This window comes from Neopsephotus bourkii, unplaced genomic scaffold, assembly GCF_033783945.1.
Source record: "Neopsephotus bourkii isolate Nb327-2 ecotype Australia unplaced genomic scaffold, CSIRO-AGI_Nbou_v1 NB_690, whole genome shotgun sequence".
NCBI lineage: Eukaryota > Metazoa > Chordata > Aves > Psittaciformes > Psittacidae > Neopsephotus > Neopsephotus bourkii.
This window is the reverse complement of record NW_026901189.1, coordinates 10,268-23,156: the sequence shown is the minus strand read 5'-3', so window position 1 is coordinate 23,156 and position 12,889 is coordinate 10,268. Positions and strand designations below refer to the sequence as shown.

Here is a 12,889-nt window from a genome sequence, read left to right as displayed (position 1 = left end):
ACTTGTGCAACACAAATTCCAGAGCAGCTCCAATGATACACCTCAATGTACACATGGATCAGCACAAGGGGGGGTTGGGGGGGGAGGGGGTGGGGGTGGGCAGGGATCAAACAACCAAAACCCAAGATTAAAAAAAAAAAAAAAAAGAAAAAAGGTACGATTTGGCATGTGCTGTTTCAATGCTTTGCTTTTTACTTAGTTCACCAAGAATTCTCATGAAGAGTTCTCATTTGTGTTGATTTCTGCACTTCCTAATATATATATGCCCTAATGCCTTGTCAGCTGGGTGTTATCACATTTCTGTGGCTGCTTGTTCAACCTTGAGCTGGCACTAACCGTGGTTAAACAGTCAGGCAGTGTAACAACAATACACAAAGAAAAGAAATAAAGCAACCATCATAGCAGAAAAAGAAAGCTTCCGCATTATTTAATGATAATTTTGCATCAGAGCAAAAGCTTCAGGGCTTAGAACAAGCAAGAGTTTATTCATCTAAGATACCCACACTGAACAAAGTAAGGTTACATTTGAATAGATTATCATTAAGCTAGTCTGAAAGATTATGCAGGCATTAATCTTCTGGCCTGAGTAGCTCATTTGGTTTAATTTAAAGCAATTTAAGTAGTTCTCATAAAACTGAAATACACTCCTCTTAAAAAAGCATCACTGTTTTTATCATGTTTACATGAAAGACGATTCAGAGCACGTGAGCACAACTTACTGGTTAGAAAAACCTTAAAACACAGAACAAAAAGAAATGGAATTATTCAGCTAGTTCATCCAAGATTCACATTCAGCAATATTTATAGATATATCACAAGTCTGAAAGCAGACCAAATTGGTTTCACAAGATCAAATAAACGCAGGACAATGCTGCCAAAGTGAAGTCACTACAGCCAGTACTCATGGGAGAAACCTCTCTAGGAAACAATGCAAACTCTTGGACTCATGCTTAAATTAGTATTTGAATGAGTTCAGTAATGCCTAACGTGTTGTAGAAGAAAGCTTTTATCAGTTCACCTGCAAGGTAGCAAGGCTAGGCAAGGTGAAGGATAACTACTGAAATCCAAAAAGAACATGTGCTTGACAAACTTGATTATCAAGACACTAAATGAAAGAGTTCAGCAGCAACAGAAAATAGATTATTTTCAACAGAAAATTTATTTTAACTAACTCTAAGAAGAACCTGACATGGGATCTATTCAGCTTCAGGTTAAAATTGTTCCAGAGAATTTACAAGATGAGCTGTGAATTACACTTGTACACGGAGTCTAAAGCGTGATCCTTACAAACTGAAGGATGTTGAAAACCTGCCAGTAGCCTCATCAGGATAAAGAGACATAAAGCAGCTGTACATCTCTGTGTGGTGTCCCTTTATTCAGTAGCTGAATCTGTCTTAATACATTTACAGCACAGTCATAAAATCCTCCTTCCTATTTTCTTACAGAAATAGGCAAGTACTGTAAAAGAAATCCTCTTCACAAATGACCTCCAAATGCAATGTACTTTAACCTTGATTTCTAAGCCCACTGCTCACACTGTTCTTGTTTCTTTTCCTTCCTATGACCCTCCTGTGGCTCTGTCACTCCCCCATGCCATTTCCTTTATCTTTATTAGGGACTCTTCCCTTCTGATAGAGGAAAACAGCCTTGAACTATTTGGAGAGCAGGCAGATGACCTAATGGAGCTCTTCCATCTCTCACTCCTATGAACAGTGCCTCTAAGTACCTCTTTTGTTGGTTTGTTTGTCTGCTCTAGCATTAATTAGGTTTTTAACAAGTGCATTGTTTGCTAGAATTGCAGAAAGAAAAACATGTTAAAATAACCAGCTGGATCTAGTTGACCTATAAATTCATCTGCCTGTTTTCTAACTAGACAGTGTCTCATGGCTATGTGATATAGTTATTGCTCAAACAAGATAAATGAAAACCCTGAAAGTTGCCTGGTTTTATTGTTTAGGCCTAGTTCTTGGTATGACATTTTTTACATCAAACTGGCAACAAGAAAGGGAATAAATGCTAATACATACTTTCCCCTACACTGTAAAAGGGCTCTGCCGTTAACCACAAGGAAACCTGTGTTCATTACATTTTCTCTAACATTTCTCTTTGCTCATGTATTCCATAACATTGGGTATTAAATTAGCAATTTAAGATTTCATAGTAAAATTAAACACGTATCCCATAACTTTGGTTAACTGCACTGTTACACCAGCAAAGATACACCAGCACTATAAAAGATATTTTGCTAATTTGCTCAGGGATTCAGTTATCCTGGCTATATGTTGTTTTTTCTTCTGAGACAACTGTACAGATAAAGTACAGATCTGATTTAAAGATGAATAAAATATAACTTACAATTTATTTGTAAAATTCCCTGATGGTAGAAACTACACACAGATCCTGCAGCTGATGATCAAGGCAACTGTCTTGATGCAGTTACCAAATGATAACGTAAATAACACAAATGAGTACACAGCAGAAACAAAAAATCATTGTCTGAAAAGTTGCTGAGGGCTTAGAAGGGGAAGCATACAGTTTAGTGCAGGAGACCAAAGCTTCTGCAGTTTGCAAATAAGTCATTGTAGACTCCTAGGAGAAACTAAAAGGGAAAAAAAAACAAAACAAAACAAACTACAGCAGAGACAGTGATGGGTTCCAAAATGAGAACTGACATGCTTAAAGAAAAGAGCTAGCAGACAAGAACCTTTATTTAGAGACATACTGCTGTTTACAACCTTCCTCATAACTACAGTGGAACCAGAAGAAACACGGGGTTAGGTCTGAATCACTGGCCTGTATAAGGGGTCATTTGTAGCTATTCTCAGAGTGCTCAGACCGTGTCCCATTTAAGTCCATTTTGCACTAGAATAAAGGTTTACATAAGATGCTGAGCAATGATGAATCACACACTGAAAACAAAAGCTGTGGTAGAAGAAAAAAAAAAAAAAAGCAGCTTTTGGAGGATAAAGGAGTTACTTTTTTCACCACAAGTCCTGTATACAGTCCCACTATAAATAATAAATCAGTAACTTACACAACTGGCTCTCAAATAACACCAAGTACAATGAAACATTACGCAACTGTGGTTGCTGGTCTGTAAAGGGCAGACATATGCTGGCTTCATATCACATCTACCCTTGATAACTTTGCATAGCTTATTTAATTCTCCACTGGGTATCAAATGCCACTGGTACAAAAGCATAAGAAGTATGACTTTCTGTTTTGTGTTAGGCTGTTACTGCAGTTACTGCCTGTTCCCTGCTTCCCAAAAGGTTTGTTTAGCTGTTTAGCGTCCAACAGATGAAGCTGATAAAGCATGGCAGCAGCTATCTAACCTGGGGATCTCAAGGGGTTCAGCTCTTCAGGTACACTCTGCCTAGCTAGAGTACTCTTTATAAACATGCTTCTCTACCATGTTGAGCATAGTCCCGTGTTTTTGCTCACAGGGAGAACTGTATGCACCTAAATATGTGTTCTGCCTTGACATTTGGCCACAGTGCTGTAGAAGGACACAGTCACGAAGTTTCATGGCTTACAGCAGATTGAGTGATCTAGTAGCGCTCTCTAAATGGGTGCTGCAAACCATCTAGATGTGTAGCAAAGACTGTACTTTCTCCTTAATTCTAACGGAGAGCTGATCTGCACGATGCTTGCATTTATCTTACTCTTTGTTTCAGATGAAGAATGGAGACCTTCATTATTTATAAGCTTTAAATGAATCTTCTAATTGTAATACCTGGAAGCCTTAAACTACTGCCTCTACAGTCACAACACCTAACTGAAGGAAGGTACAAGTATCCATTTCCTCTACAGACAGGAAATGTAGACATAGATTTTCCCACTGGCATACCTCTGATTGGTATACATAGAACACTGATTGGCAGTCGCTTCACAGAATTGCCTGGAGGTGGACAGGTGCCAGAATAGAGCGTGCATGACTCTTGAGTTAGTAAATCTATAGTTCCTCTTCCTTATACAGACATGCCCATCATCTCCATTACAGGTCTTTTAAGGAAGAACAACTGTAAATGATTGATGTGATTTTGGCTGTGCACTCTACTCACAGCTATGCCCTATGGAAGCTTCTTGCATAACAGCACACAGGTGATGGTTGCAGAAGTCCTGCCTATACTAGCTCCAGTGGGTTTTAAGGCTGGCATGATTAGTTTGAAGTAATGGGAGATTTTTTCCTGGATTTTACCAAAGCCTGGGTTGTATCCTTGTGATGTGTCCTTTGCTGTTATGTTCAAACACTGCCTTAATTTGATTTAACTGGACACAATTCAACAAAGAGAGGAAGTTGGAGCTTTCCCCTTGATGTAAAAGGCACTAGGAACAAGCAAACCCACAGAGAAAATCCTTGGAACCTGTTTGAAGACAGAGCCTACAATGGCATCTGTGGGTTTGTTCAAATTAACAAACTGCAGAGTGGAAATATATTTGCAGTATCTGAAGGGAGCCTATAGGGATGCTGCGGAGGGACTCTTCGTTAGGGACTGTAATGATAAGACAAGGGGTAATGGGTTAAAACTTAAACGGGGAAGTTTAGATTGGACACAAGGAGGAAATTCTTTCCTGTTAGGGTGGTAAGGCACTGTAATGGGTTGCCCGGGGAGGTTGCGAATGCTCCATCCCTAGCAGTACTCAAGGCCAGGTTGGACGAGGCCTTGGGTGATATGGTTTAGAGCGAGGTGTCCCTGCCCATGGCAAGGGTGTTGGAACTTGGTGATCTTAAGGTCCTTTCCAACCCTAACTATTCTATGATCCTATGATGTCCATCTCGAATATGCTAGGAACTTCTCTTGTTCTGCAGTCTTTAGGAGCTTCAGTGGGTGCAGTGAAAAGTAGTAAACATAATCCACCACACCAGGCAAATGTAAATAATCCCATGGAAGCTTAGTAACAAGCCAAGAAAAGCAGAGCACAACTACACTGTCACTATACAGAGTCACACATTACTCCCTTGGACGTAAAAGAACTCCAAGATCGCACCCACAAGAAGCTTCTTGATGATGTCTGCTCAAAAGTGGTAAAATATTTTAAACCAGTGACAAAGCAGATACTCCACCTACTTGGTATATATTCAACTGTGTAACAGCTCAATGACAAGGAAAAATCACACATCAGAACACTCAAAATTTTGGAGTTGCATTAAAGTTACCCTGTGTGTCTTTTCTAAACATCCTGTGAGCAAGCCCTTCATTTGGAATCCCCAATCATTGCTGACAGTGCCCAGAGCAAACTGGATTCTGCCCAGGGAATTTAAGAGCAAAATAGCACTCAGCACATTAAAAGTGGCCTTGGAAAAGTATGCTCACAGATGAGGTATTTGTAGAGGTGTCAGCATTAAGCACACAAAGCAAACAGAGGCCCTTTGCTAAAATGATAGCATAGTAAAAGGCCATCATAAGAGTGATACAGTCTCTATTAGAAAAATGATAACTTTGAAATACTAAGAAATAGCACTAGTAATGAAGATAATAAACAGGCCTATAACACGTAATGTAGGCTTGTCCTCTTACAGCTCAAAATCTGTATCAATGACCAACCATCCCTGATCAGCTCAATAAATCCAAATTAATAAATTAGCTACTTGTAATATCCCAGGAATCAAGGGTTTTGCCCAGCTTCAACCCACATGAATATCAATGCTCTTGACTAGAATATATCTGTCTCTTCTGAAATTATGAAGCTAAACTTAAACATCTTAAAACAGTTTAGAATTGGATGGACAAATTAGAATTTGTCCACTGTTGCAATCCAGTTCACCTGGAAATGGCAGGACAGAACATTAATTTCATATGTATGTCACAATAAATATTTTGCCTGACTGACATGATTAAAACGTTGTTGGCTACAACAAAAACAACATAAAAGATGATTCAAAAGGAAAAAAAATAAAAATGTAAATGAGCGTTTTCAGCTCTGTGGAGAACCAGAAAGGAATGTTACTGAACTTCTGCCTCCACATATCAAGAGAATCAACCTGTAAATGCCAAAAATCATCTCTGAAAAGGTAATGAAAGGATAATATTTCAAGATGAAGCTATTCTAATTGCAGAGACATTTGTCAATATATATATAAAAAAAAAAAAAAAAAAAAAGACTACAGAACTGAAACCTGGGCCATGGACCGGGTTACAGCACAGGATCAGATTTAGAAAAAGGCACAACTAGGTCAGAAGGATAAAGAAAGAAGAAAAACTGAACTGAACCTAATACAGCCAAACGATCCAATGGACTCCCTTTATGGCTACAGAAACAAAACACTTCCAGGCATGGGAAACTGTTTCATTCAGCTCCCAAACTGCACTTATTTTTCTAAAGAGAGTTTAAGTTTAAACTCAGGTTTAAGGTAGAGTTTGCAATTTAGTTCCCATGCACATGTAAATAGGATACAACATATCTAACCACCATTCTTACTTACAAAACAAAAGTCATACTGATAATGGATAAATGCCCCAAATACACGAGAACATGGATACAATATGATTCTTGTTTTCTGTGTGCATAAATGTATATATGCAGCTGTACAGATGTGGTAAAAATTGTGGCTGTGTAGTAACCATATGCTGTAATACCCTAAGCTACAGCTGCTATTCTATGTTGTGTAAGGAATAAACTCAGCTCACATGACACTTTCATACTGGTACACAACTCTTTTTTTACAGTTTTCACCCAGTATACTTCAGGCAACAAGTTCTAGCAATAAGAAAGTGGGGTTTTCAGTCTGTAAGTAGGCACTGCCACAGCATAGGGCAGGATTCACAGGTGTTTGACCCTTAACAGTAGCACTGACTGTGGCCTTGATACTTTGATGATCTTAATAAATCTTGATGGCTTATTCTTTAAAATTAGCATGCTACTTCTGAATGTTTTAAAACTATAGACCCTACTAAAAAAGTAACTTATGCTTTTATTCATCCAGGATCAAAACCTTAACCTCTGCATATGTTGAGGATACTGCAAGTGTTAAAATTTGCTATCAGGTTCTCCTCCCCTTGTTGTTTTGATTAAGAATTTCCTTTATTTTTTACAAGAGGGTAAGAAATTCCATGCATCAACAGAAATTATATTACTACTGCTGATTATAAGTGGACTTTATGTGATTATCCAATTAATTGTTTGACAATATGCAGCTGTATAAAACCTTGTGAATTAATACTTTTGTTGTAAGATTAGGACGTGCACTTCTGTATGGTGTATTTATATATTATATTTAAGATGCAGTCATTTAAAGTTCACATTACAGAAAATCAAAAAGATCTCCTTTTTCCACAGTGCTTCATACAGTTTTGCCAGTGTTTTATTTTTCACATATCTAAGGGGAAATTACACGATTTAGACAATTCAGCGTCAAATATTATCGACAGAACCTTTTCAAAAGTTGTAAGAACTCTTAACAGTGCATTGAACTTCACTTGCAGCCAGCTGCATTGAAAAAAAGTAAAAAGATCCATTTCAAAACCAGCAAGCAGCTGTTCTTTTTAAAAAAGACAGCAATATTACAAAAGACCCAACCTTAAGAAAAAAAGTGTTTGAATCCCTGACATATCCCCTTAACCTTCCCTTTGTAACTAATGTAACTAGGAGCTTCCACATACCTCTTCCCTTCCCATGGCCAGTGTCTACTGACACAATAATCCTTGTTTAAAGAATTATTCTTCAAATACTTGCTAAGAACAGAAAGAAAAAAAAAGGAAGTCCAGCAAAGCCAGGATGTATTCTGATGATGAGAAGTAGCACTAGCTTAGGTCTCTGATGCTGATAGTGAAAGAAAGTACAGTACTTAAAAGGTGCTGAGAGCATAGAAAGGAGGTACAGTCCTCTCTCCTGACTCAGTGATAGGCACACTGATGGAATTCTGATAAACATTACCATGGAGCCTAGTGAGGTAAGTAAAGAACCAAGGCAAACAATCCTTTCTTCAGACTCCACAATCCCCCTGCCAAAAAAAAAAAAAAAAACCCAAAAAAAAAAAAAAAAACCAACAAAAAAAAAAAACTCAAAAATGTCCAAGTAAAGTATCATTCTTGTGAAGAAACTTGCACCATTACCGTTCAACCTCTTCTGTTAAGTACTTAAGAGCTTCTCAGGACACTAGAGAAAAAAAAAATACTACTACTATACTGACCTGTTAAAGAAATTACCTTCTGCAAAGAAATCTGCCTGTACTGGTAACTTTAAAGAGCATCTTTGCACGGAGCTCTTCATACTGTAAAAAGCCTAGCAAGCATAGCTCTGGGACAACATGTACTAATCCTATGTCAAAGCCTCAGGAGGTTCAACCTCCTGCTCAAAACAGGGTCAGCTCTGAGCTCAGACAAGGTTTCTCAAGGCTTTATCCAGTTGGGTTTTGAGAGCTTCCAAGATGGAGACAGCACAGCCTCTCTTGGCAACACATTCCATTTCCCTGACTGTCCTTGTGGGGACAATTTTTCCTATATACAAGTCTGAACCTTTCTGGATTCAATTTAGGGCACTGTCTCCTGTCTTCCTACTGTACATGACTGCTGAGCCGAGTCCCATCTCATTGACTTTCCTCAGATTCCTTTAGGAAGGCTGCTGTTACGTCACCCCAAAAGCCTCCTCTTCTCTAGACTGAACAAACCCAGTTCCCTGAGCCTCCCAGCATTAAGTTTAAAAAAAGGTCATTCTCAGTAAGGATAATGCAATCTCAAGCATTTATTACAGAAGTGATGACTCCTCAGACAAGAGTCCAAATATAATTTAGCAAGCGAACATGATTTCTTCAGCACTGATCTCTCTGAATTCTGGGGGAAATTCGTACAATCAGAACCTTTTGGAATTAAACCCAATTCATACACCAGGAAAAAACAATGTTTTCTGTGCTTACTAAGACTGCTTTTATCAAGTATTATGTGAAATGCTCTTGTAAGCAAACTGAATTAGCAATAGCTATGTACCTACTGAGAAGTCATATGTTTCACTTCATTAATGCATCAGATATACTCCAAAATAAAACTTGGAGGAAACTGCAGACCTCAAGGGAAGAAAGTAAATGAGTAACTCTGTTGAAGGGTATTATGACATTAGTTTGTAAAAACAGTAATAAACTATGGGCCGATATGCACAAAAGACAAACACATAAAACTTTTTGATAATTTTAAATATACTTTCAACTATTTTGTTCACATTAACTCTTTTGAATCATTTGATATACACACTAAAGGGCAATATTAGGTCTTTCCATAAGCATAACACTGGATTTTCATCTGCAATAGCATATTGTAATAGTTCCTAAATTGCCCTTCTACAGCAGATGTTTTACTTCATGAGGTAATATTATCTCTGCTTTAATTTTTAAAATCATAAAGTAATTAAATTCTTTCCAACGTAAATGGGACAACCCATTCACTTCACCCTGTGTAAGAACTGGAGATAGAAAACCTGCAACTATGTGAGTGACTATAAATAAGAAATTAGGGTTACATACTACTTTGATTTATGCCCAAGTATCACTGAAATTCAGACATTCAAGTTGGAGGCTGTTCATTTAATCTCTGCATTGCAGCCATCATGGCAGTTGGATAGGCACAATTTACTATCAAAAGCCACAAACAGTACTGAGCAGCTTGAGCTCATGGAAGTCTCTGATGAGCTGATCTAGGACTGTGAAGTACATTGTATGTCACTGTAGTGACGTGAAGATATCAGTCCTCACATGTGCAAATTTTCCAAACAGAACTTACCACTTAGCTCCATCATTCTAACAGTGAACCTTTAACTTTTTTAGTCTAACAGTAAAGGTCCTGCTTCCAAACCTACTGATAATCTGCCATTCGCTGTACATTCAGCTGAGATTATTCATTTAAGAAAACAGCGTAACATAAGGAAGCAATGAAAGTAATATCTGTTTTGATTCGTTTGCATAGCCACACCAAATAAATTGTTTTTAAACGGCTGAACAAATTCAGAGTAACTGAGTGCTTACATGAATAATGAGCTGATTTACCTCCTTTCCTAACGTTGCTCTCCCAGGGATACATTAATCACTAGTGAATCCCATTTGGATTATTTTCATCTATCAACCTGAAACAAGGATACAGCCTACAGGCTGTGTTAAAGCTACCTAATGATCTTGCAGTCTTCCTTTTTACCTATGACTTTGCAGCAGATTTTAATACTCAATTTCCATGGGAAAAAAATCAGAATATCCAGTGCATCACACAGTGCTAGGAGTGCTAGGCCTGTCAGTAACAATCAGTGCAATAGATGAACAAGGCAGGACTGAAGAAACCAGAGGCATAATTCATTTCTTATACGTAACATTCATTTAAACAGGCAAGAAAGAGAAGATTGAGGTTGGGCTGGAAATGCTTCAAGAAGAAAGGGAGGGTTGTGACTAAAAGCAGGAAATGAAGGGGGAAATGAAGTGATAACAAGCAGTAATAGTTCTGTTGCTTACTGATACCTTTAGAAATATATTAGGTTTTGCATGAGTATAGTGTTAATTAAATGTCAATTTTCTGCACCTTTGATTCATGCTCTACAAATACACAGTGACAGCCATAACCCTGAAGAGCTTGCAGGCTGAACAAATGGTGCAAAAAAAGGGTAAAAGGCTCAGGAAGAACCAAGATGCCCAAGGTTAGACCACTTGCAAGTGACAAGAATGTACTTTTACTGCTGCAGCTATTGCTTCATCCTGTCTTCTCTACTGTAAAAGTATAAAGCAGTTAGGTTTTGTGAAAGTGAGAAGAACCCAATGAGAATCATAAAATCAACTCAGTTGGAAAAGACCTTTAAGATCATCAAATCCAATCATTACTCCAGGACTGCCAAGTCCACCACTAAACCATGTCACTAGGGGCTACACGTTTTTTGAATGCTTCCAGGGACGGTGATTCCACCACTGCCTGGGCAGCCTGTCCAATGCCTGACTACCCTTTTGGTGAAGAATTTTTTTCTACTATCCAGTATAAACCTCTCCTGGCACAGCTTGAGGCCGTTACCTTGTCCTATCACTTGTTACCTGGGAGAAGAGATGTCAGCCCTGCTTTGAGCAAACAGGCAGGTAGGTCTATGGCTTGCCTGCTACTTGTTTTCCTGCATGGACATGCCAGAGCATTACTGACAGGTGTTTGGTAACACCCTGGAGACCAGGGTCATGTCCATTTGCCCAGACAGACAACAGTACACCAAAAATGGTATAAGACATGTCAGTATGTCTCACTCCTTGGTTCACTTGAATTTTGTCCCTGAGCATTCTGGCTGGGGTAGCTGCTAGGTATTTCCCCTGAGCAGTTTCAGATTCATTTTGTGCTATGTCTGGTCTGAGACTCCTCAGTTGAAGAAAATGCAAATGGAACTAATGAAAGCTCCTCCAGAACACTCCCCCCTTCTAGCTCTGCCATCATCAGTAGCACCTGCACCACTAATAGACCCACCCAGGTGATAATAAGGTCGATAAGACCTAGGATGGAATAAGAGTAATGCTTGTTATCAGTTTTGGGAAGAAGCTAGTCACATGCCTGTTGTGCCCGTATTCCACCTGTTATAGTTACCCAAGGGAAGCAAACAACTCAGTCTTGTTTTATCTCAGCTGCTAACTTTAGCATCAGGCTGCAGCTGTGAAGTTCAGTGAGCCCAGCACAGACTTTCTTCAAAACCCATGAATTATTCTTAGTGCAGCTGTTCTACAGGGTACAAGATTGCTGTGATGTTCCTTCAATCTAATTGAAAACCACCTGTGCTATCTCCATGCTCTCTGTCTTGACAAGGAAGACTTCTTTTTAATCCCCAGATCAGCCTCAGTGAGCAGAATATAAACATGACATTTATGAAAGGCTAGTTCCCACAGATGCTCATCTCTTATGTTAGTGTTCACCACAAACAACTTGTCTTTCACTATTTAATTTCTCAAATTACTCAAAACCTCTAAATACATGTCACTGGATTTTACCGAGTCTATTTTAGTACAATGGCAGACATTAGGCCTACGATAAACTCACGTGCATAAAAACCCATAATACCTGCCAGAAGACCATATACTTTGCAACTTTTTTCTTTTTAACATTAAGAGTCCCATGTTACAAATAAACAGTAAGAAATATCCTCCCCCCCCCCCCCTTCACGAGGAAATTATACACCTTCCCTTCCCCCCCTGCTCCCTTCCGACTATTTCTTTTTCACACATGCTATCTACAATGAAAGAACATAGAAAGACGTAAAAGAATCACACACACCCTGCCTCTGAATCTCAAGCAATAAATCCCTCGGGCGTAGAAATCTCCTTCGCAAAGCGTAAACAGCAAACTAGAGCATTAAAATCTGTAAATACAAACAGTAAACTACAGCTTTCCTTGTGTGCGAAGGAGAGGCCCCTCTGCTACTCCGCACCCCTCGAAGGATGGACGAGAAAATTTTGGCAGGAAACCCGCTTCGCTTACCTTGATCATGCTGACAAACGGGCGGTACCTCCCTGGCGCGGCTAAGCGGACTCTCAGCTGACCGCCGCTCGTTTTGTGCAGCGCTCCTGATGAAGCCCCGGTGATCGCTAAGCCTCCGATGCGGCGACGGCTGCGGCACGCTGCGCGGGCTCAGGACCGGCCGATCTGCCCGCAGGCTCCGCCGAGAATGCTGCTGCCTCTGCCGCCGTGGCCACTGCCGCCGATTGCGGGCTCCGATTGCATCAGCGGGCGAGGGCGGTGCGCACGGCGGACGCCAACGGGGAAAGCGGCGAGGGGCTGCGGGTGCCCCGCCTCGCCTCGCCTCGCCCCTCCCGGCAGGCAGGCACACCTCCGGCCACCGCCCCCCGCCTCCCGCCTCGCCCTCGGGAAGCACCGGCAGCGCCCCAGCCGGGGACGAGGCTGGAGGGAGCTAAACCTTCACCTGCACCGATCCGCAGGGGCAGGTCGTCTAGAGG

General features: G+C 40.0%; 1 protein-coding gene across 2 annotated transcripts in view; it reads right to left on the bottom strand.

Moving 5' to 3' along the window:
• BCAT1 (branched chain amino acid transaminase 1) overlaps positions 1 to 12,555 on the bottom strand; it is a 62,729-nt gene extending 50,174 nt beyond the window's left edge. For both annotated transcript variants that reach the window (XM_061353619.1, XM_061353620.1), the window contains exon 1: positions 12,414 to 12,555. In XM_061353619.1, coding sequence (XP_061209603.1) covers positions 12,414 to 12,422 — 9 coding nt within the window. In that variant the 5' untranslated portion in view covers positions 12,423 to 12,555. The remainder of the gene's footprint in view (positions 1 to 12,413) is intronic.
• Positions 12,556 to 12,889: the final 334 nt, after the last annotated feature.